Source organism: Hoplias malabaricus, chromosome 7 (genome assembly GCF_029633855.1).
Source record: "Hoplias malabaricus isolate fHopMal1 chromosome 7, fHopMal1.hap1, whole genome shotgun sequence".
NCBI classification, from domain to species: domain Eukaryota; kingdom Metazoa; phylum Chordata; class Actinopteri; order Characiformes; family Erythrinidae; genus Hoplias; species Hoplias malabaricus.
The window spans coordinates 27,607,755-27,632,168 of NC_089806.1; the positions used below are offsets into that span (position 1 = coordinate 27,607,755).

Genomic DNA, 24,414 nt, shown 5'->3' on the forward strand with positions numbered 1-24,414 from the left:
ATTATTATTATTATTATTATTACTGAATTTAGATTACATCAATATTAATAATTTATCAGAGATTGAAACCCTGTCAATGCTAGGGGTGAGTTCTCAGGATTTTCAGACTCTCAGGAATAGATTCCACACATCGTATTATTTCAAATAATGGAAATACTTTATTAAGAGGAATGATAATAAGTTGATAAACATAGGAAAATCATCAAAATCTCATGGAATTTATCAAGAGACTTAATTCGGCATCAGCTTCTGAAAATGAGGAATTTACTTGCTTACTCTTGTTGTTATTGTAACCAAGCCGATGGGTCCAGCAGATTTTCAATCTCCGTTCTTCTGGTTCTTAACTTGTCACAGCTGAGGGTAGGCTTGTTAGGGAGGAGATTCCCTCCAGGATGAGTCAGCCACTTTCGGCGTCCTGAGACGGTGTTACGTCAGTCGGGGGATTCCCTTCACAGAGTACTGCTGGCCTGGCTGGATTGTCTCCGGAGTGAGGGAGAACTTCGCAAGGAAGCGTGCTGTTTCCTATGATCCTCAGAAGCGATGCTCCATAGTAAATAACTAATACTAATTTCAAATTTTCAACTAATTTCAGCAGTGGCTCTTATTCTGGCCAAAATAAGTTTCACCTGCTTTGATCAGTCATAAAATTAAACTTTGATTGGGTGACAAAAACAACGAACAAAAATTAAAAGTTGAAAGTTACTGAGAGTTAATCGACCTTGTTACTCTTTTAACTTCTGTATTGCAATGCTAACAGACACAAGGCGTCCCCTCTTAGTTTGCATAAAGATCGGTCCTTTTAAGAGTCTTTCGGGAGAGTCGGCTCCATCAGCGTAGAAGAAAAAGCAGAGAGAGTAAAACGAGAGAGCAAAACGAGAGAGCAAAAACTAGAGAACCAAAAAGCTGAGCAACTCCTTTTTCATAGGTAGCGCAGTCACGCCCACTTGGGAGGTCGCCGTTCTCTGACTGGTTCCTGGGTTTGGGGAGTCCACGTGACCGTTTCAAGTTCCAGAGAAATAAGATCACTTATGGTGTGGCGAAAATAGAACATTCTAGAATTAAACCTTCGTACATACTTAAATATAACATAATGAGTATACTGGACTATATTTATCAACTATATATCGAGTATATTACCACCTATTCTAGATGTTAGAGATTAATTCATTCTTCTAAATTGAAACAGGAATCTTTCTTCGTGATTAAAACATTAATTCACATCACTCAGTTAGTTAGTAGACAGTCACCTGAGAATAACAGAGGATAACATTAATAACACATTGCATAATACATGCTTAGATTCAGCAGAAACATACGTCCAAAAGTCCAATAATTCTCTTTTGAGATAGGGAAAATGATTAGGGTGGCATATGATTTTGCAAACGTCCACTTGGGGGCACTGTTGGTCCATGCTGTTTTTATGGTTTGAACTCGGGTTGAGAGGTCACCAGAGGTTAAGCTGTTCGACAGTCCCACGCACACACTGTGGAACGCAGCGTCCTGTTTTCTCCTTTTATATAAAAGAAAGTGAGTGTCTTAATTTTTCATTTCTTGATCTGGATCCATCCTCCACTACAATTTGTAATAGAACATAGATGACAGATCAAAAGTTTAATCTGAGTAAATGTAACATTTTAAAGGAAAAATATGTTGATTCAAAATTTCAGTGTCAACAAATCCCAAAAAAAGTTGGGACAAGTAGCAATAAGTGGCTGGAAATAGGAAATTGAGCATATAACGAACACCTGGAAGACCAATTAACACTAATTAGGTCAATTGACAACATGATTGGGTATAAAATGAGCTTCTCAGAGTGTCAGTGTCTCTCTGAAGCCAAGATGGTAAGAGGATCACCAATTCCACCATTGTTGCGCAGAAAGATAGTGCAGCAATACCAGAATGGTGTTACCCAGTGTAAAATAGCAAAGACTTTTAAGTAATCATCATTTTTTGTGTCTTTAAGCAGCACTGCTGTGTCTGATCCATTCATACAAGCACCACAGACACCAACACACCATCACCACCAATTCATATGCACAGAAGCACTGAGAATAATCCATATCCCAATTCATACGTTCTATGTGGTGGTCCTGATCATTGAAGAACAGGGTGAAGAGGTGGAGAAGGGGGGTGTTGTGTCTTCCTATTTAACAAATGAATCTAAGTCAAGAATATGCGTTGGCTTAATGACAGGTCCATATCTTGGTCTGAGATGTGGTTCGGCAGGATCTGGTAGGCATTCTTGGCTGTGCTGAGGCTGCTGTGCCACTGGTGTCTCACCTCCAGGGGTTGTGTCATTCTGGCATAACCTCAAGCTGGGGCAGAGTGGGTGTTGGTATTTCACTTAATGGTCTGTCTTGTCATTGGTTTTGATATGGTAGCTGCGTGGGGTCTCTGCTGGTCGTATGACTGTAGTCAGTTGCCATTGGCTATCTTCCTGCTGAAAATGTAATGGTATTTCAGGTAGCAGTGTTGGTAGAGATCTGGTAGCTTTATTGTAATGTTGTCTCTCTCAATGCTGACATTCCTCCCTTCTTGTTCATACAGCTTTCAGGGGGTGTGTCTGAGGTTGCTGCTGGTTTGTTGTGGTGGGCAGGATGGAGCGCAGTCTGCAACTCATTAGGATTTGGGCTGGCATCTTCAGTCCATCTACAGGAGTGTTCCTGTATTAAAGCAGGGCAAGATTGGAATCTTTTCCATCCTCCCTGGCTTTTGTGAGGTTTTGCTTTGCAGTCTGACTTGTCTTTTTGGCTAGTACATTGCTCTGGGGGTAACGCGAGCTTGAAGTGACGTGTTGAAAACCCCAGGATTCAATTCCCCACGAGTTGTAACAAGGCCATTGTCATTTTTTCAGGAATGCCGTGTCTGGCAAATGCTCTTTTCATCTTTTGGATGGTGGCAGCTATGGTGATGATTTGATTTCAAAGTACGTACTCAGGTAGTCAAATGTTGTAGTTCTCTGAGTTCCAAGTGAACAAGTATGTTCCTACAGTTTGCCATAGGTACTCAGAGGCTGCCTGCAAGGGCATTGGCATTTTCTGATTGGAGCTGTGATGTGTTTGGCATATGACACACCTAAACACAGTGTCTTCTATCTACCAACTTATACATGGCCAGAACATAATGTCTCTGGCTCTGTGTTTGCTCTTCTCCACTCCAAAATATCCTGTGTGTATGCACTGTAGCATTTCTTTCCTGAGCATGTGAGGGATCATTATTTTCTCACCTTTCCAGAGAATTCTAATCCATTTCCCATCCTGGATCAGGGCCTTGTTGTGGCGGAAGGGCTTGTGTGGTCTCATGACCTCCAGGGCTATGTCGTCGGGAGCTGTTAGCTCCCAGTGGGGTCTCCCATGGCGAAAAGGTCTGGAGTGAAGATCCAGACAAACATGATCCAAAACCATCCCTATGAGTACACCCATTAAAACTCAGTGTACCCTGCCTGGGGGAGGGTTACCGAGACGTACCCCTGGAGCCAGGCCTGGGGGTAGTGTCTGACGGTAAGCATCTGGGGGCCGGGCAGCCCACGTAATCCAGCCGGGCTCAGCCCGAAATGGCAACGTGGAAGGATCATGTGGGCTCACCACTGGCAAGATCCAGAGTAGGGGTGTGGTGAAATGCCCATTGGGCACAGAGCAGGGGCAAATGGGCCCCTGGTGTTGTGGAACTTGTCAGCGGAAACTGGTTCTTGGTATGTGGAACATAACTTCACTGGGGGGGTGGGGGGATGGGGGGGAGCCAGAGCTGGTGCGTGAGGTTGAGAGATACCGGCTAGATATAGTTGGGCTCACCTCTACACACAGTGTGGGCTCTGGAACCAAACTCCTCGATAGGGGTTGGTCTCTCTCCTACTCAGGAGCTGCATAAGGTGAGAGGCGCCGGGCAGGTGTGGGGATACTCATAAGTCCCCAGCTGGCGGCTGTACAGCTGGAGTTTGTCCCAGTAAACGAGAGGGTCGCCTCAATGTGTTGTGTGTGCATATGCACCGAACAGCAGCTCAGATTATTAGCCTTCTTGGAGGCAGTGAGTGGAGTTCTAGAGGGGATTCCATGCACTCTATTATTTTGCTGGTGGACTTCACATTGGCAATGACTGGGAAACCTGGAGAGGAGTGATTGGGAGGAACGGCCTGCCTGATCTAAACCAGAGTGTTGTGATGTTGTTGGACTTCTGTGCTAATCATGGTTTTTCCATAACGAACACCATGTTTGAACATAAGATTGCTCTTATGTTCTTTGTGGTCGTGTCTTCTTACCTGAGGCCATATGTTTTGGACACTCGGGTAAAGAGAGGGGCTGAGCTGTCAACCAATCACCATCTTGTTTGGATCCGATGTCGGGGAAAGCTGCCAGACAGATCTGGTAAACCCAAACGTATAGTGAGGGTGTGCTGGGAAAAGCTGGCAGATGACTCTGTCCGGATGGATTTCAACTCTCACCTCCAAGAGAACTTCCCATATGTTCCAGAGGAGGTAGGGGGAATGGAGTCTGAATGAACACTGTTCCGGACCTCCATCGTGGAAGCGGCTGCATGTAGCTATGGTCAAAAGCTTGTCTGTGCCTGTTATGGTGGCAACCCAAGAACCCGTTGGTGGACACCGGGGGTGAGGGAAGCTGTCAAGCGGAAGAAGGAGGCTTTTCGGGATTTTCTAGCTCGAGGAACTTCCGATTCTGCGGATGGGTATTGGCAGGTGAAAAAGATTTGGAGAGGCCATGTAGAATGACTTCCGGGAGGCCTCAAAGAGGTTCTGGAAAACGACAGTTCAGGAGGGGGAGGGGGGACACTGTCCAAGCTTTGCTCAGCAAGGACGGTGAAACTTTGAGCTCGACTGAGCGTGTTGTTGGGCATTGGAAGGAGGACAGAGGTGGTGAAAAAGCTTCACAGTGGCAAAGCTCCAGGAGTGGATGAGATTCGTCCCAGAGTTACTGAAGGCACTCGATACTGTGGAGCTGTCTTGGATGACACGCCTACACAATATTGCATGGACCTCGGGAATGGTGCCTTTGGATTAGCAAACCGGGGTGGTGGTTCCTATTTTCAAAAAAGGGGACCGGAGAAAGTGTGCCAATTATCGTGGCACTCCTCAGCCCCCCGGGGAAAGTCTATGCCAAGGTGCTGGAAAGGAGAATTCGTCCGATAGTCGAACCTAGGATTTTGGAGGAACAATGCAGATTTTAGTGTAGTGTAGTGGAGGATGGCTCTAGATCAAGAAATGAAAATTAAGACTCTGACTCTCCATTTTTTTCATATAAAAGGAGAAAACAGAATGCTGCATTCCACAGAGTGTGCATGCTAAAAGACTCCCCAACACACACACATAGCCTGTTGAAGATTGAAAGGCTGTAAAACCCCCTTCTCCAGAGAGACTGGAGAGGCTCACACTGACACTTTATGATGACCAGATGACCATTAAGCCCAAAGATCACTCACCAGAACCCTGGGAACTAGATCATAAAACTCACCCACGTAAGGAGACTTTAGGTCTCTGCCTTATCTTGACATTGGCAGATGCCATTCAGGAATGAGAGGTTGAACTCTCCACCTGAGTTCAACCCAGCCGGAACAGCATGGACCAACAGTGCCTCCAAGTGGACATTTGCGAAATCATATGCCACCAGAAGCATTCTCTCTCTCTCTCCCCCCGTCTGTCTCTCTCTCTCTCTCTCTCTCTCTCTCCCCCAAATGAGAATCACCCTAGACGTATGTTTCTTTCTTTAATCCAGTTATGCATTGTCAAATGTGTTATTATCATTATTATTGTGTAATCTTGTGACAATACACTATTCTTGAGTGAATATACACTAAACATGAATCGAGTAACGTGAAACAGGGTATTATCACGAAAACCGATTTCTTTCTCAGTTTAAAAGAATGGTAATTAATTTCTAATAGCTAGAATAGTTGGTGTAATTGCATCAGTATACTCAATATATTAGCATTCAAAGTATATACAAGGTATTAATGCTCAAATATATATGATGTATTAGGTCGAAGATATTTTATCCATAGCCAGGTTACACCTTTTTTACACCTTAAGTCTCTTGATAAAGTTACATATTAATTAACTTCATATAGTAACACACATTAGCTTTAAATCATATAGCCTAGTTGATTATTAAGCAAGAAGATGGGTTTTACCTCCATTGATCCCATGGTTAATATTTGATAATTATGCTATGTGTCAAATAATTATTATTCCTTTTCAATACAGCTTTCTTTGATTTGAAATTATACTGTGTGTGGAGTCTATTCATAAAAGTCTGAAAATCCTGAAACTCACTCCCTAGTGTGAACAGTATCCCGATATCTGATAAACTATTAATATTGTTGTTATCTAAATTCAGTACCATGCTACAGGAGTATGGGGTGCCAGGGTTGCTCCTGCGAGCCGTATGGTCCTTATACTCTGAGAGTTTGAGTTGTGTTCACATCCTTGGTAGTAAATCAATCTTATTCAGTGTGGGCATTGGACTCCGTCAGGGCTGTGCCTTATCTCCACTCCTGTTCCTGATATTTATGGACAGGGTGGCAAGACATAGCCTGTCTCAGGAGGGCTTCCGTCGGGGAGCTGAGGTGGTGGCATCTCTGCTTTTTGTGGGCAATTTTGTTCTTCTGGCTTCTTTGCACGGAGGCCTCCAGTGTTTACTTGAGCAGTTTGCAGCCGAGTGTGAAGCGGTCAGTATGTGGATTAGCACCTCCAAGACTGAGGCCATGGTTATCTCCCGGAAACAGATGGCATTCTCCCTTCAGGTAAGGGGTGAGAACCTGCCCCAAGTGAAGTAGTTCAAGTATCTCGGGTTCTTGTTCACGAGTGATGAGAAGAGGAATAGTGAGATTGACCGTAGGATACCACAGTCCAAAAACACACGTTGGTGGGTTGGCGACTCAAGTGTCCGTAGGTGTGAGTGAATGCGTGTATGTGTTGCCCTGTGAAGGACTGGCACCCGCTCCAGGGTGTATTCCTGCCTTGTACCCAATGATTCCAGGTAGGCTCTGGACCCACCATGACCCTGAACTGGATAAGCAGTTACAGAAAATGAAGGAATTAACTTTAAACATTGCTTATATTTTGATGGGCACTTTGTCTGTCTGTTATGGTGGCCTCCACATGCACCATAGGCTTCACTGGGCACATTTTGACTTATGTTTGTTTATTAGCATTAATATTATATATTAATGCTATATATATATATATATATATATATATATATATATATATATATATTAATATTTATTAAATATTTATTAGCTTGTCTGACAAAGCTAGATTTGTCCATTTGTTTTTACTGCGTGCACCTAATATTTGTTGTTAACCATGGCTCACCAGCCCCTTGTATCTTCTTGTGAAACTTGTATCTGGCAAAGATAAAGTTGGCTTTTGGCATGAAATATGCCTTGAAGCCGTCGTAGTGTGTTTTTAGAAGTTTTACAAAAAGAATGTGTATTTTACAAATTAATCTTGGTCCAGACAGTCACATACAATATATCTTGTTAACTTTTATTAACACAATATACTCTCTACATGCACACAGTCTTGTCACTCTGCTTTTCTACCACACACCCTGCCACCCTTATTTCTTATCAGGTGTATCAAAAAAATGAATCTCAACGAAATGTATGTAACCAAAACATTACATATACTATATATTAGGGGTGGGCGATGATGTAATATCGTTCACGATAATACCAGTATGTTTTTTTAAATTCAATAAGATGTATGCCATATCATGATATTGTGACGTAGGCGCGAACTTCTGGTGCAGGCACGTGAACGTGACTTCAGCTCAAGCTAAAGCTAGGGGATATATCAATACATTCCAAATTACCATATGCCTTAGACAGCCAAACATCACGCTGTCCTGCCATTGTTCGTGTATGCTGCTGGAGCAGTTCTCAGCACATTTGCCGTGCCCTCAGATCTACCTATCAGATAACTAAGTGAACAAAGGACAAAATTGAACAATGGCGAAGCTTTACTTCGAAAAAAGAACGCTGTTAAGACCATGCCTTGTTTGAGACACACTGCTCTCCCTCAGCCGGACAGAATGCACTTCTCATCACTTTTGTTTATCCAATCAGCAGCCAGACTTAGCTGTTCATCATTTAGTGCTGCAGCCAATGGAGTCACAGTCACCCCCTAAAGGTGTTTGTTGGTTTTGTGGTGACGCTGAGAAAAACAGGTCAGTGCTTAAAATAATAATATTATTATTATTAATAATAATAAATAAAAATCTTATTTTATCACTGTGTCTCAAACAAACTGCATTTAAATTTTCCATCAACACATCTGTGATGGCACTAAATCGGACTGACTTTTTGAATCAAAGTAATTATTAATACATAATCTCAATAGATAATTTCTTATAAGAATACAAATATTATTAAATTATGTATATTAACTGTTTGTGAAGACACCATTTGTTTACTTTGTTATATAAAAGCAAATTAAGCAGCAGCTTGGATGCAAGCAGTTTGTTTCTTAATATGTGTATACTTGAAGTGTGCACTGTGTAACAGTACTATTTAGGAAAATAAGTATCAGATTGGGACTTAATATCGTCAGATACTCAGTATTTAAAGGCATGTATTTCTTAGACATACAGTTTGATAATTACAATTAGATGATAAAGCATATTCTTTTTGGTGTTAGAAATACACACTTTGACATTATATTTTGTTATGGTTTTCATAACATCATATTGTATATATCACCATTTTTTAGGCATATAGATATATGAGTTTTTTGTTCATATTGCCCAGCTCTAATGGACATAATCCCTCGTGTTCATTTTTAGTCATGATTCCTCTTGCATCTCCAAAAGAGTATTGGGAAAAACTCCATTCATTAATTTCTAAATTTATATGGAAGGGGAAAAGGATCACTTAAAGCTCACACCACTTCAATGAGATAAGACACAAGGTGGGCTGGCTCTGCCAAATTTTAAGATGTACTTCTGGTCATTTGTGTTACGCGCTCTTTCTGTGTAGTTTAACCTTAATGCATCAGTATCCTAGAGACAGATTGAGAAAAAGCTTTCATATCCTCATAGAATACAAGACATAATATACTCCAGTATTCCTTTGAGAAAAGTAAAATTGCAATTAGGCCCAGTAATGTCATATCTCCTCACAACCTACCATGATGTTATGAAATATGTGTGTGTAGATCTTAAATGGCACAAACATTCACCATTATTTAACAATTTTTCTCTTCTTACAGGCAATGTACTTTTTACACACCCACAATAGAAAAATGTAGGTGTTAATATTTTGCAAGATCCCTACAATGATAGTGATCTACGAGCATTCGATTATTTACAAGGCGTTCCATGGAGCACAGGCCTGCCCACTTACCCTTTTCATAGACTTTTGGCCACAGTGGGTCTTACTAGGGGAATGGTATAAAAATTTTACAGATTTACTAAACCTTAGAAAGCATTTCCAGTAGATCGAGCGTGGCAGAGGGACCTGTCAGCTGAAATTGATGAAGAGATTTGTTGGAGCACAGTATGGGAAAACGTATGCAATACATCCAAATATCCTGACCATCAATTCACACATTGTTCATAAGAGGTACTTAACCCCTAGAAGATTAGATGAAAATGATTAGATCTCCTAATTGCGACGTATGCCCACTTAATGTTTTGGGATCATTCACACGTGTATATTGGGACTGCCCTGAGGTATACATATTTGATATTTTATTTTCATGGGAAGATCTGTTGCTTATATGCATGTAGCCAGCCTTAAAACACTCCAGGTATGGCATGTGGCATACAGTGAGGTTAAAGAAAAATTGTGTGTTGTAACATTATTTTTACTTATTTCTTTATTAATTATATTATTGTATTATGTATGCATACATGTATGTACAGGTGCTGGTCATAAAATTTGAATATTATGTTCATGTTCATATTTTTCAGTTGGCCAGCATTTTTTTTTATTGGTCTTAAGTAATTCATATTTTTGAGATACTGATCATGTACCTGTGTATAAAAAAATACAAGTGATACCCACTACCAAACCACAATGGCAATTGTCACTGCAGTGCTGAGAATGAGCCCCCAACAAAATATTACTTGCTTTAGTGTGGCCCTGTGTGGCTCCTGACCATTATAGAACAAGGGGAAGGGCGGGCCAAAATATGCAGAGCAACAGATGGACAACAATCTATAATTGTAGAACAAGTACTTCTATGGGAAGTGGGGATGATTGAATTAAATTAAAAATTATTGCATTAATTGTATTTCAGAAGTGTACTCTGTAGGAAGTAGGGAGATAATACAGATTTAGCCAATGCACAAACATCATGACCATCCAGGTGACTTAAACATCTGGGACATAAATAATATACATTGGGTCTTTTTTCCCTAAAATACGCGTAAGATATGTAAAATAATTTATCTTATTTAATAAAACCATGAATGCAATATGCTTTTATGTTTCAAAAAGGCAAGCAAATTACAGTTAAGAAACCCCTTAAATTTGTGAAATTTTGGGTGTTGTAATTTTCTTGATAACATAATTTGCATTAAATACAACTTGTACATTAAGTATATCCTTATACTATATTTGTTTTATCACCAAGAGCCAAAAATTAAGTAAATGAATAATTTAAAAGAACTATTTTTATTTTAAAGAAATTCAGTTTAATTTGTAAATTTTACAAATTACACAAATAATTTACTTTCAAATAGTAAATGTTTTATGCCAAAGCCAATCCAAATGTGCCAATCTAAGTAAAAAAAAAAAAAAAAAATTAAATACATTATATATATATATATATATATATATATATACACACACACACACACACACACCTTATATATTTATTACGTACTGGATGTCAAGGTAAAATATGGTTTATAGGTATATGCTGTTAGAATAACAAAAGGAAAAAAAAAAAAAAAACAATAACACTGCTGTGAGTAATAATGGAAAAACCAAAGAAATGTATTGAAAAATTTTAATATCTATAAATATAAACTGACATTAGCCCAAATCTTGCCACCCACATTGCTGTATTTACATACAGTAAATCAATTATGTGTACTGAATTGTAAGTGATTGCTCCACTTACTTGGGTTAACAGATGCAGGAATGTTTGCTAGAAATGTGAAGCTGAACTGCAGCAGTTTGAAACCTACTTGCTTGACTCAGTTTACAATGGAAATAGAGTCCGTTTCCCAGTATTTCAAATGGCTTTTATTCTCCATATATCATTTACAGTTAATAATACCCAATTAATAACATTATTAAAGTTGTGAAAAACATTCCTTGGTCCTTAAAATCTTATGTGACACACTGAAGGTTGTTTTGTGTAATGTTGGAGAATCTATGATCAGAAATGACAGACAATAGCAGTGCAGTAATAAGAAGAATGACACCGTGCGCTGGAAAGGTACAAACACTGTCTATGGCAATGTATACCAAGGGTCTATCAAAGCAGCACACATCACTTCCCTCAGACTAAGTGATCCCTTTGTCTATATGGTCCCCAAGGCGGAATATCAAATGGATCCTTACTGTCTAGTAAGTGCACTTATTAGGTCTCAAAACAATGCTTCCTGCATCTAATTAAAATAATAAGAGAAAAAAGCAGAAATATAATTGTAATTTTGAATATTATAGGCAGTAGGGAGCCATTTGAGACACAACCTATGGGTTTTACCGGCCAAGCACAGTGGCTAGCAGCGCCATCCTGATGTACATGCCGTTTTCAGCCTCCCTGAAGTAAGCAGCACGAGGATCTGTATCCACCTCCACACTGCAGAAAAGATAAGTGTTAATGGTGAGTTAAAAAATTAAAAATAAATAAAAAGCCAGGAGAACACTTAATAAAACTTAAAGGAGCAATATGTAATATTTACTGTACATATGTAAACTATACATGTACATACTGTAATCTATAAAATGAGGGGGGGGGGTGTCATCAGATATTAAGGAAACATTAAGTTGAAGCACTGGTATCTCTGAGAGCAGAGACAAAGCCAGTTTGTTTGAATGTCCAAAGAACTGGAACTCATCTTGCATTTGTGTGGTTCAGCTTTTCTCAACCAGGCAATCCACATGAGCTTTGCATCGAGGGTGGAGCAGGTAATCAAAAAGCTCAGTCCAGTGTCTTGACTTTGGACTGCAGTACCCGTTTTAAACACACTTTATACACTTGCTGCCAAGTATTACAGATTGGTCCTTTGACCATAAGAAATCAATGACAGATCAAAATGTATGTATGGGTCTATAACACATCAACAATTAACAAAACACTTCTGCATAAGGCTGTATAGATTACAATGAAATTGTGTCCCATATTGTCATATCTTACTTGTATATGCACCTATAATCCTAAAAGTTTTATTGTAATACAAAGAGGTAAATATAAAATTATGGTGTATATACAAATAAAAATAATTTAATACCTAATTTCATTAACTCTTGGAAGAGGATGCATCACGACCATTTTCCTTTTGGCTCCTGTCATTATGTGAGGGGTCAAGACAAACTGACCAAAGCACTAGAAACAGGAAAAATAAATATTAAACATATACCTAAAACAGTGCAAACAAAATGTTAATCAGCACCATGCAGTCATTTAAGCAGGAGTCATACTGTTTTGTATTCCTCCTCAGAGGCAAAGCGCTCTTTCTGAATTCTAGTCATGTAAAGGACATCAGTTTCAGGTAAGGCTTCTTCAATACTATTGAACTCCTCCTGTTGAAACAGACAAAGGATTGTGAAGTGTCTTGCATGGACTGTACTCCAGAAGAATGCCTCTAAATATTACAAAAAGAAAAGTTGACAAATTATAATTACAAACTGAAGTGAAAATTAAACACTCACTTGCTTTATGCCTTTAGATGCAACAAAGTCCACAATCTCGGCAGGCATACTGAGGTTTTTGGGGGCTACGTAGCGCAGTGTGATGCGATACTGAGTGAGAAGCCTGGCAAGGGAATGCACAGTCCTGCCATGCTTCAAATCACCCACCATAGTGATCTGTGCACAGAACAGATATAACTATCAACTGCATCCAAAACAAACGTCTCGAGAACGTTTCATAAAGCTTCATGTAATTTAAAGGAGCAATCTCTAGGACATTTACTGTAATTAGTCATAAAATGTCCAGGGTGTGTGATCAGATTAAAAACGGTCAAAGCTAAAACACTGCTATCTCTCACAGCATTGCTAAAGCAGTATATTCTCCTTGAGAAGTGCCCAGTCTGGAGCGGAGCTCCTATGATCTCGCCCTCCGAGGTCCTGCCTACCATTTCTGTCCAATCATTTTACAGTAGATCGTGTGGCCAGGTCTAAAAACAGTGTTTCGCAGCCATGAAATGACCAAGTGAATAGTTAATATTATATTTTACCAGACCAAAAACCCTACTGCCCTTTTAAATGTCTCCATGACCAGAGATGGGGTAAAACGAGAGGAAATTGGCCCTGTGTTTGTAAAGTGGAGGCAGTTTACAACCAGCAACACCACTGAACAGAGCCAGAGCTGGCTAATTTTCTCCTTTAGAGGTAACAGCAAATAATTTCTGAAAAAAATACTAGAAGTACAGATGCCTATGAATAGTGTTTTATATAAAGAAAGTGAGGCATAGCGATGTTTGAAAGGTGACAATACTGTGTTTTGTGTGTTTTATATAAAGAAGGTTAATAATAACATGATTAAAATGTGTAAATACCATTGTTTGTTTTAAAGAAATTGTTGCAGATTCGTGTGTGTTTCTCCGTGTTCTAAGTGTGTGTTTTAAACAAATTAAGGAGTAATAATTGTGTGTTTGAAAAGCCTATATTCCTATTTAAGGTGGAATGGAGAAATCAAGCTTGGTAGTACACAGCAAATATATGCGTTTTACAAGTTGGTAGATGTTTCAGTGACGATGTACACTTGGTCGTGCATTTTAAAAGAATAAAATGGGAAATAAGAAGTGTTTCAAAAGGTGTTTTGCTGATAAATCCTAGTGCTAGCTTTAGCTTCGCATAGTTATGTAATGTGGAAATAAGTATTCAATAAGCACCTAGAAAACAAAGCAAATAAGACTCTTAAACAGCCCCATTTAAGGTGGAACTAAATGCTTGAATACAAAAATTGTCTACAATTGGTTGAATAATACAATTGTTTTGTGTGATTTAAATGGATAAAGTACAATAACAGTTGCTCCAAGAAGTTTCATAACCTATACTAGCTTCAGCTCTTAAGGTGGAACAGAGAATTCAAGAAGTGGCTGATATTAGGACTCGTAAACAGACATCTTACATGTGGAACAAATTGTTTGACTACGAAAATTGTGGATAAAATCTGCCTCCTAAATGACATTTATGATGGAAAGGAAAATGAATAAGTAACACCAGCCATGTCCAGTCAAAATATTTCAGGTGGATTTTGACAGTAAAGTCTTGTAAATGCAGGGAAATGGCGGCTGCATGTTCACGTTTTTGCGTAGATAGATGTTTTAGTGAAATGATGAACACTCCTGTGTAAATGTTGATTATTGCACATTCTTCATAACTATTACAGCCCGAGTCCTTGAACTCGTCTCTTGCATGTTCGTTCAGTTTTCCTAAAACTGGCAACCTGCTCGAGTTTCGTGTCTGGGGATGAGGGGGGAGGAAGCAGACAGCTCTCTCCACTGTTTTGAAAATGTATTATAGTTCTGTTTTTAAACACTTGGGGTCAATGTTACAGATTGCTCCTTTAATGAGGTACAAGCAAAAAATAAAACTATCACCCTAATATGCTGAAGTATAAGATAATATGACTGAACCATTCTGGGTAAATACATAATTGTAATTTTTAAGGCCAGTTTTGCAATGTGATTGAAATGTAATTATTAAAAAAAAAAAAAAAAAAAAAAAAAAAAAAAAAAAATAGGCTCAAGGCCTTTTCTCCCCCAACAAGTTTGGCTCATCAATAATGAATGTAACTGCCTGAATATCAGTTTACGAGCTCATTGTTATTATATCAAACCATCCCAACATAAATATTTTAAAAGACATTAAATGTGGTAAATAATAAGAACAGCAGTTCGTGAAAATGAAAATTGCATTCCTTAAATTTGTTATTTTGATTTGAAAAAGATTAATTGTTCAGCTGTACTAATTCAATAACTGCAGTTTTTGCTGTGATCTTACAGTCATGCCATTGACAGTGCCCAGCTCTTCCCGAATTGTAAAGATGTCTAGAAGGGCCTGAGTGGGATGTTCTCCAACACCATCCCCAGCATTGATCACTGGCCTTCGACAGTGCTTTGCTGCTTTCTAAAATGAGCAAAACAATTAACACAATCACTTCTAATCCAAAAGATTATATTTTAAGAGCAACATTAGTGAAATAAAAAACACGAGAAAATTTTATTAATTCTTGTGCTATATTAAGTGCTTATATCTGCTGATGTAAAAAAAAAAAAAAAAAAAAATTTATTGGATAGAAGTCCCCTTATATATTCCCAGAATTTGTAAATAGGAAAAAAAAAAAAACCTACCCAGATTCAGGGATGAAAGGAACAAAATACAGACTTGGCTAAAAGACTTTTGTTGCTACTTTAAATGGACAATTAAATAAAGTTATAAAGTTCCCAAAAAGGTTCTTCCAGGTATAAAAACTTTGATGCAAAAAGACTACATTAGTACACTGCAAATTTTAAAAGTCACATGCATAAATAGAAGTAGAGCATATTGTGTAACATTACTTCCTTACCTCTACTGCCCCAGGTACTGGATGGCGCAGTACAATCACATCAGCGTAACAGCTCATGGTCTGCACAGAATCGGCCAGAGACTCTCCTTTCTGAGTGGAAGAGGTGCACTCACTAAAATGGACCACTGATCCACCCAGACGTTGCATGGCTGCCACAAAGGAGCTGCTGGTCCGTGTGCTCACTTCATAGAACATGGAAGCCATGACTTTACCCTGAGACAAAAACATTTCTAAATTAAATGATATAAAAATAATTTATGAACAAAACACTGATTTCTATATGAATATTAATGCAAATTATAAAATTAAATTTGAAACAGATATTAGTAATGACCTCTGCATTCAAAACAAGCCGTTTTTGTTTCCAATCTTAGTTCCCATACATACTACATAACATTTTCAAAGGTGAGAAAAAAGAACATCCATTGTATGGGTCCTTTTAATAGAAAAATAAACCAGATAAAACTGTAATTAATTATGAACAATGTTATTCAACATAAATTTACCTTTTAAAATAAACCTTATTATAGACATTAGAATTCTGTAATAAAAAATTTGAGTACAAAAGATCATAAATGTGTAACTAGTAGCATACTACACTCAAAAACAAGGAGCAGTGTGTTCAGCATGGTCCTGGTTTTGATCTTTCAGTAAGTTGTCTACCGGTGTCTGTCCCATGTGGTACAAGGCATACGCAGAATGACCAAGCACTTCTTTCCACTCTGCATTACATAATCACTGCCTTTGGGGCTTGCTTAACGGCTCAGAGCATAGAGTCTGCTGATTAGTCAAGTGCTTAGAAATTCACTTCAGGACGTTTAATAAACCAACAATCTCTCCCTAAAAAGATCTCCTATACTTATGTTCAGGAAGGACACTACATCAAAGGAAAATATCTGCCATGTGATTGAATCATTTAAGCTACTATTGTGTGCCCAGGGGAGAAGGCTCAGAGAGTAGTGGACAGCTATTGGAAACGTAATCCTGTACAAATTTACAACAATGATATTGCATGATAAATAAGTGAAATACAATATACAAAAATGTTTTGGCTGTTTCATGTACAGCTTGTGCTTATACTCAGTGCAGCACAACGTAGTAGTGTTAATTCACCTTCAAGATGTCCAGACTTCTCTCCTTCTGCACCATCAGGCGCAGTGTGTGAGCCACATTGAACAAGTGAGACATCTGAAACCACAGAGAACATAACATAAAAACAAGCGCAAACGTACAGGTACCATCCCGATCATTTTCTTCTTATTATGAGAAGAATAATATTTTATATGAACAAGTAGCCAATTAATTTTTTCCTTGCAGTATTATGAATTTAAGACCTGATTTAGTAAGCAGCCTTTCAGTTGCATTTATTTCCAAGAATAAATGAAGCAAAACCTCAGACAAACTACCTTCAAACTGAAACTGATAAATTCAAATACCACTTCAGTACATATTCTAGTGCTTTTACTGTTTATGTCTTCAATATTTCAAAACTTTATCCTTTATCACCTGGATGAGGGTCAGTTTGAGCTTAAATAAACATTAATCAGAGCTGTTCAATAAATGTTACTGCAGCCATCATTACTTAGACTTTTAGTTTGTTTTACAAGACTCACAGTGGACCTTTGGACACAGTGGAGAGGTTAATATTTGTGTAGGGTGTGAGGTTGATGTTCCTTGGCAAAATACCCTTCCATTACCAGTGACATATAATGCTTACAGGAAACAAATTAGGCGTATAATATCACATTCTCCCATGGGAAACATATTTCAGCTATAAGGACTAGTGAGGAAGGTGAAGGGCTCAGTAATAAGCACATGACCTTCTAAGCCACTGGGGGATAGTGTTTTTAACAGTATTTTGTGTGTGAGAGCACAAACCTACTGTTCTCAAGAGTCAAATTAGCTGATTTTTATCACTATTTAGACCAGGGGTCGGCAACCCACGGCTCTTTGATCCCTCTGATGCGGCTCAGCTTTTGAAAATCTAAAAGGCTCAGCTTTTGACATCTAAAATATTTTAATATTTAAAATATATTTTTGTCGCTCTTAATACACGTCACAACTGCCAGTGTGCATGGCGCCAATAATGTAATGACGGCACGCAGAGAGAGGACAGCATTTTTGTTTGCTGCCAGTGGATAATTTAAGTTCAGCGTTTTTTTTTTTTTTTCCATTACTACAATAGACATTGAGTATTTTACTTAACCGTCAACCCAATGTCTTTTTTCAGAGTTAAAAATGTTTTTTTTCCCCATTACGATGAGGACTCAAATAGACACTGAGTATTTTACTTAACATTTCTGCATGCAACAAAACATTTTTACCTCATTTTTAAACATTTTTACATTTTTAAAAAAAGACATTGGGTTGACAGTTATTTCATTTTCTCTGCAGTCTTTCATTGATTTCATAAATGTAACACAGTATAGTTTGTTTATACATAGCACAAAGGTAAAAAACCCTGCTATGCACAGTGTTATTTCATTTAAAATTCCAAAAGGGTTTTGTGGCTCCCAGTGTTTTCTTTACTGTGTGAAATGGGTCCAAATGGCTCTTTGAGTGGTAAAGGTTGCCGACCCCTGATTTAGACCATTTTATTTGTGTGTAATTTACTCCTAGAAAAAGATTTATGCTACTCTTATAAAATTTAATCAAAGTCAAATAGATGTGTTCTTGAAAACACTGTAAAATGTATTAGTATTATTATCATCATCATCATTACAACCATCACCACCAACAAAAAATTCATAATATATTTCTACCTGTTCCTTGGAAAACTGGCTCACAGACAGGACATGCTGGCCCACTAGAGGGTGCAGAAGAGGAGAGGTCTGGAAATGAGAAACAGCTTGGGTTTGACTGGCCTGTGGAGACAGGATCCTGGCTAAAGGAAGAGAGTGTGCAGCGTACGAATCTACAACAGAAGCCACTTCTGAAAAGACAATGAAAGAAAAGACAGAGAAAGTAGAATTATCCAAATATGCTTTATTGATAGCAGTGGTTCAGTGAGTTTAAGGCTGTTTATACTTGGTTGTTTCATGTGAGTATTACCTGGACTGCAGCCTCAAATCCCTGATTTAAACGGAAGGCATTTACACTACTGTGTGTTTGGAATCTGATGGCACTTGCAAATACTGCGCAACTCTGCTCCTATAAATCAACCAATTGCATGTATTGTCCTAATTCTTACTGTTCTATTTAAAATATCATTGCCTCTCTAAATATAAATTTTCTCACTGTAAGTCAGTGCTTACATCAGCTTACCTCAGCTGTTTACAAGGAGACAGTTGTTTAAATTTGAATTTACACTTTAATAGCATCAGGCTAAAGCACATCTCAGATTACCTGCTGAAAAAAATTGAACCATCAGATTTCAACCCATTTTAAATGTACATATGCATTTTGATGTTGATTAGAAGTGTTCAGAATGAGGTCCTGAAAGGCTGTTGCTCAGCACAGCTTTCTAGTGTGCTTTCCACAATCCTGCTAAACGCATCAACTTTATTAGAAACCATAGTGGCAGTAACCTGACAGCAAGAAATGCAGAACAAGAAAGTCACAGGGAACAAGTTGGGGAATTACAACCCACAAGAGAAAAGAGCATGCACAAAGAATCAGGAGAGAAACTGTGGGTAAGACAGAGAAGTATCACAGTAAGTACAGGCCCATTAGAATGAGAGTGGGCTTCCCATTTACAGAGCTGACAGACTGATGGACAGCAGAGGGAAGCAAATGGGGAAAATCTGGCAGAGGAACTTCACTACAACAAACTTCCAACCTGATTCAATCGTTCTTCTTATGGGTTTCTCCTCTTCAGCTGCATTATCACAAAATTTAGAAACACAGAAACATCCATTAGTGCAGAAAACACAAAACAGACCCATATATATGTGTAGGCTCCAAAGTGCCACATTAACGACATATAAATCTCAAAGTCTCAAAGAGGCCAGGTATAGCATCCCAATTTGAATGTGATGAAAGAGTCCGGGTAATACAACTGCAATATCTTAAAATTTCAACCAGTTAATACAGGAGCAAAGTTTTCAGTCCACTTCTCAGCTACAACATGAAAACACATTTTTTTAATAACACAACACATAATATTTAAAAGAGGAGTGATCAACAGAATAAAAAAAAATATATTTTCTAATCTACTTATCTATAAAATAAAATGTGGCCTCAAAAGCTATAAACACAACAGTGCTAGTCCTGCTCTCTAGCATTTGCTTAGTTTTTTCTTTTACTCCAACTTTATAGCAGAAAGACAAACATGATTGTCAGTTTCACTAAGTAATTATGAACCAATAAAATGCAGTTATTATTTTTACATCACACAAAATCTGAGCTCTGTTAATATACTCATTTACAGCAGCATGCAAAAGTCAGAGACCATCCTGAGATCATTATTCATCCATTCACCCCTCCCCCCTTGAAAAAGACTGTATGTTTAGGATATGCAATTATTACATGTTAAACAATTCCATATCACAATAAAAAAATTAATTTCAATAATTTCAGCTCTTCTTCAAACCCATCTGGAGCAGATAACACAAAATGCAAAAATTAAGCGCCGATTGCCAACACCACATTTATCAGAATTTGGTTCAGGTATTTAGTGTGTGATTCGTGTACTCCAAGAACACAGACGCTGGTGATAACGTTAGTAAACAAGCTAGAATTCTGGAATATAACAAATAGGAAATAAACATGCATTTGAATTTAGCCTTTAGCTTTCAGGTAAGACCAAAAACAGAGAATCTGATTTGAGTTTAAGATTGTCTTACCACTCAGCAGTTTAATCTAACCACATATTTTCTGATTATTTGCATGCTACACAATCTTAATTCTGATTTTTTCTTTCATTAAATTCTGCCAAACATTACCAACTGCTTGCAGGAGATGAGAAGCTGACTTCATTAAACCTGAACACAAAAACGGATCGCTTTCACACAATGATAATAGTACATTATTGACAGTACCATCTTATTACTATGGAAAAAGTTTTATTTGTGCTAAAGCTACATAATGACAAGCATTAATGTATTACAGTATTAATTTATAATAATTATAATAAATTTCCTTAAGATTGTTTCCATACATACACTAATATATATAAATAAAATTTATATAATAAAATTATATATATAAATTTATTATTTGTTTCTACTGTTCTACTGGAGTTAGAACTCATTTTCACTGTCTCAAACTTCCCACTCCTGTACAATCTGTGCTTACATGCAAGCCGTTCACTTGGAGAAATGACCCTTCCAATTTGCATCAAGCTTTGTTATTTAAAATCCCATTGGAATCCAGCATCTTAAAGAGGCTTCTCCTGCATCAGCCTGTGGTACTTGATGGGATCGGTCTGGGCATAAATACTTTTGTGCACCCATAGAGAACGGCAGCAGTATTTTCACCATAAACATACAGCAATTGCCAAAAACAAACATAGCTGTCTTTCTTGTACTGACTGCAGGCAGTGATGCCCTACACAGGGCATTATATGATTCACTGTGATTCACTTCTGTATGTACCCTGTAGCAACTACAGCAAGGAAAGCAAATTCATTATGTGCTAGGGCTGTCCCAAATACCATTTTTTGGGCTTCTGAGCTTCGGCCAGGATATTTGGTGAATATTCGAATCCATGCAGAGTGGGTTTTGTTGTCATTAACAAAACCCGTTTCTGACCCCTGCTTTAATATCCCTCTCTCCAGGTTGCGCCGTGGCTCAAAGCACAGCTTCACTCGCTAACTAAGGGAACAGAGTTTGCACAATTTAACCAGTTTGAGTGGAGATGCTCTAATTTCAGGCATAATGCTGACAAAATGAACTGTGACGTCGCCACGCTTTGTTGTAAGTGTGTTGTTTTAGCACGTTAGGCTGTTTTATATGACTGAGTTTTAGGCTTCATGTTGAAGCCTTTTTTTTTTTTTTTTTAGGTTTTATGTTGATGAGCCTGAATATGGGTGGAGTGGGGAGAGCACTGTTTTTACTGCTGGAGTTTTGCCTGTATCACATTTATTCAAAAATATCCAAATCTCAAAATTAGAAACCGAAAACATACCTAATGAACAAATATCTGAATACCCAAATATTTGGGGCCAGCTAAATTAAAATATTGTTCAGAAGATCAGGCCCTCAGCGCCTGCTGTAAAAATTAAAGCCGCACTTTGGCTTCCAGCTAACTTGTGCACTACATGGTGCCACTAAGGGCACAGAGCTTCTTTGAGGTGTTAAGCTGACAAAAAGTAACTGCAGCTTTGCCATGCTTCTTTGTAAGTAGGCTGTTGTAGCGTGTCAGGCTGTTTTAGACTTCGTTCAAGACTTTTATGCTGACAAGGCTGAATATATGTTGAGTGGAGGGTTGCCTCTGTCGTCACATAAAAAAAATAAAATAAATAAAATAAAAAGATAAAAAAAAAAAACATGAATATCCGAATCTTAAAATGATAACCAGAATACCTACCTGACGAGCTAATATCAGAATATTTGGGGCCAGCCCTATTATGTGCAATTCATAATACTCAAACATATCTATACTTGACATAGAATTTCCTTACTTTTCTCATCTTGTGACTAAGGAAAATGTAGTCGTCAGACAAGACTCTCAACACTACAGTTGTCTAAAACATGATCGGAAATGTAAGTCATTCTGCAAGAGAGTATCTGGTAAATGCAAATAATGATTGGATCAGATCAATACCTGGTGGAAGACCAGGGTCAGAAGCACGATGCACCCGTGGTGGGAGAATGAATCGTGTATCTCCAGCTGCCCTGCGTGGACTTGCGGCTCGGGCACGCAGCGACTCGCTAGTAGTTTGTCTTCGAGCACGCTCAGGTGTCTGCAGTAGCACAAAAAATGAATTAAATTTACTATCATTCAGGACCAGTACAAGTTAGTTCAGTGCTAAATAGTGTGTCTTATCAACATCAAAGGAATTAAAGATACTTTTTTTTTTAAAGAATAGAAACTGGTGGTCCAAATTACCTTCTGTATGCATGTTATTTTTAATCAGCACTTGTTGACTAGTATATAATCTTTTGCTGTCAGTCAATAACAGTCAAATTTGGAAAAATACCCCATAATTATTAATGCTTTTAAGGAACAATATGTAGATTTGCAAATTTTACTTCTGGTCTGCCCCTACAGTTGCAAAGTGTAATTCACTTTTACATCGCTGTTCTGAAATCAAGGTGATTCCTACCCACCTCCAAAAGTTACATAGTGCACTTTCTGCACTGCTGAGCCCAGAGTAGCTATATTTTCCCTAATACAGGTCAGTGGAACATCACAATGTTAATAAAGCTGTAATTTTAGCGTAAAAATAATACCTATTGTTTCTTTAAGTTGCACCCACAATGTTTAACAAAATTTTGTTTAAAATTATTTCTAAGGAATAGGAATCAACGACAACTATTATTTACCTTTGGAATTTCCTTTGCGCTCTCAGTGGCAGTTGGACTTGATGGCCATGTTTTTACATCCTGACCATAGCCTGGATGTGCCAGTACCTATTCAAAAATGGAAGTGACAGAATTAAAGGAAACAATAGGATTACAATTATTTTAAATGTTGAAACAGCATCACAAGATGAAAACTCACCTGTCCATCAATGTAGGCCACTTCCCCCCTGAGTACCACTCTCATAACTTTACCCTTAACCTTCATGCCTTCAAATGGTGTCCACTTAGACTTTGTGAACTGCATGTGCTTTGGGATGACCCACTCTTGCTCCAAGTCCACCTAGGAATACAGTTGTTAAGAGGAATTAACTAAGCCAAAAGAAATATACATTGTTACAACTTAGCAATATTAAATACACTAAGTATATGGACAGAAGAACAGGGATATACATTTTAGTCATTCTATACCTCTTTCACACATGAGCTCCAGAGAATATCTAGAGAAACTCTGGAGTATCGTGTCCCGGTGTGGTCTTTCACACATGCAGTGCACAGAAGAAGATTATCTGTGTGGTTTTCTTAGGCATGGAGCAGCACCTATGCAGCATGTGGAGGAGAAACCCCAGAACATTTCCTGCTACGTCCTACGTGTGCTTTGACTCAGTCTTTACTAGGGTGCTATCAGGATAAAATGTGGGTAATGTCTGGGAAAAAAATATGGATGGTTGCATTCTCTTATAAAGCTCCTCCAGGTAAATGCCGGAAATTTCTGGATTACCATGCATATGTGAAAGGGGCACTAGTCAGGTTTGTTTTAGTCCTATTGCCATAAGCCTATAAACTCAAGCACCTAGCCACGCAGAGAACAGACTCTAAAAAGCTCACTGAATTGTACTGTAATAAGATGCCACTGTTGCAACCAGTATGCGAATTTTTTTCCTTCCTAAATATTCAGCTGCGAGTGGTACTATTGAAAAGTGGAATTCCTTAGGAACCACATCAACTCAGCCACAAATTGGCAGACAACACCTGAGTTCCAAACCTCCCCTGGCATTAACATCAGCACAAAATCTGTGCGCCAGGAGCTTCATGTCATGAGTTTCAATGGCTGAGCATATGCCTTACAGCACTGCATGCACAAGTGTACGACCGAGTGATGTAAAGCACTCCACCACTGGACTCTGGGGCAGTGTAAATGTGTTCTGTGGAGTGATGCATCTTACTTTTTTATCTGGCAGTCTGATGGATGAGTCAAAGTTTGGTGAATGCTAGGAGAATGTTACCTGCCTGACTGCACTGTGCCAA

The 24,414-nt window shown here is 38.4% G+C and overlaps 1 protein-coding gene across 1 annotated transcript in view; it reads right to left on the reverse strand.

Annotated features, from left to right (window-relative positions):
- Window positions 1-10,906: 10,906 nt before the first annotated feature.
- The window catches only part of cad (carbamoyl-phosphate synthetase 2, aspartate transcarbamylase, and dihydroorotase), a 42,855-nt gene continuing 29,347 nt past the window's right edge, over window positions 10,907-24,414 (reverse strand). The window contains exons 33-44 of the mRNA XM_066677157.1: window positions 23,309-23,449; window positions 23,131-23,217; window positions 22,409-22,547; window positions 19,482-19,520; window positions 18,466-18,635; window positions 16,817-16,891; window positions 15,704-15,916; window positions 15,139-15,264; window positions 12,841-12,996; window positions 12,610-12,711; window positions 12,420-12,514; window positions 10,907-11,767 (exon numbers count right to left, since the gene is read on the reverse strand). Of these exons, the coding sequence (XP_066533254.1) occupies window positions 11,668-11,767; window positions 12,420-12,514; window positions 12,610-12,711; window positions 12,841-12,996; window positions 15,139-15,264; window positions 15,704-15,916; window positions 16,817-16,891; window positions 18,466-18,635; window positions 19,482-19,520; window positions 22,409-22,547; window positions 23,131-23,217; window positions 23,309-23,449 (1,443 nt within the window). The 3' untranslated portion in view covers window positions 10,907-11,667. The remainder of the gene's footprint in view (window positions 11,768-12,419; window positions 12,515-12,609; window positions 12,712-12,840; window positions 12,997-15,138; window positions 15,265-15,703; window positions 15,917-16,816; window positions 16,892-18,465; window positions 18,636-19,481; window positions 19,521-22,408; window positions 22,548-23,130; window positions 23,218-23,308; window positions 23,450-24,414) is intronic.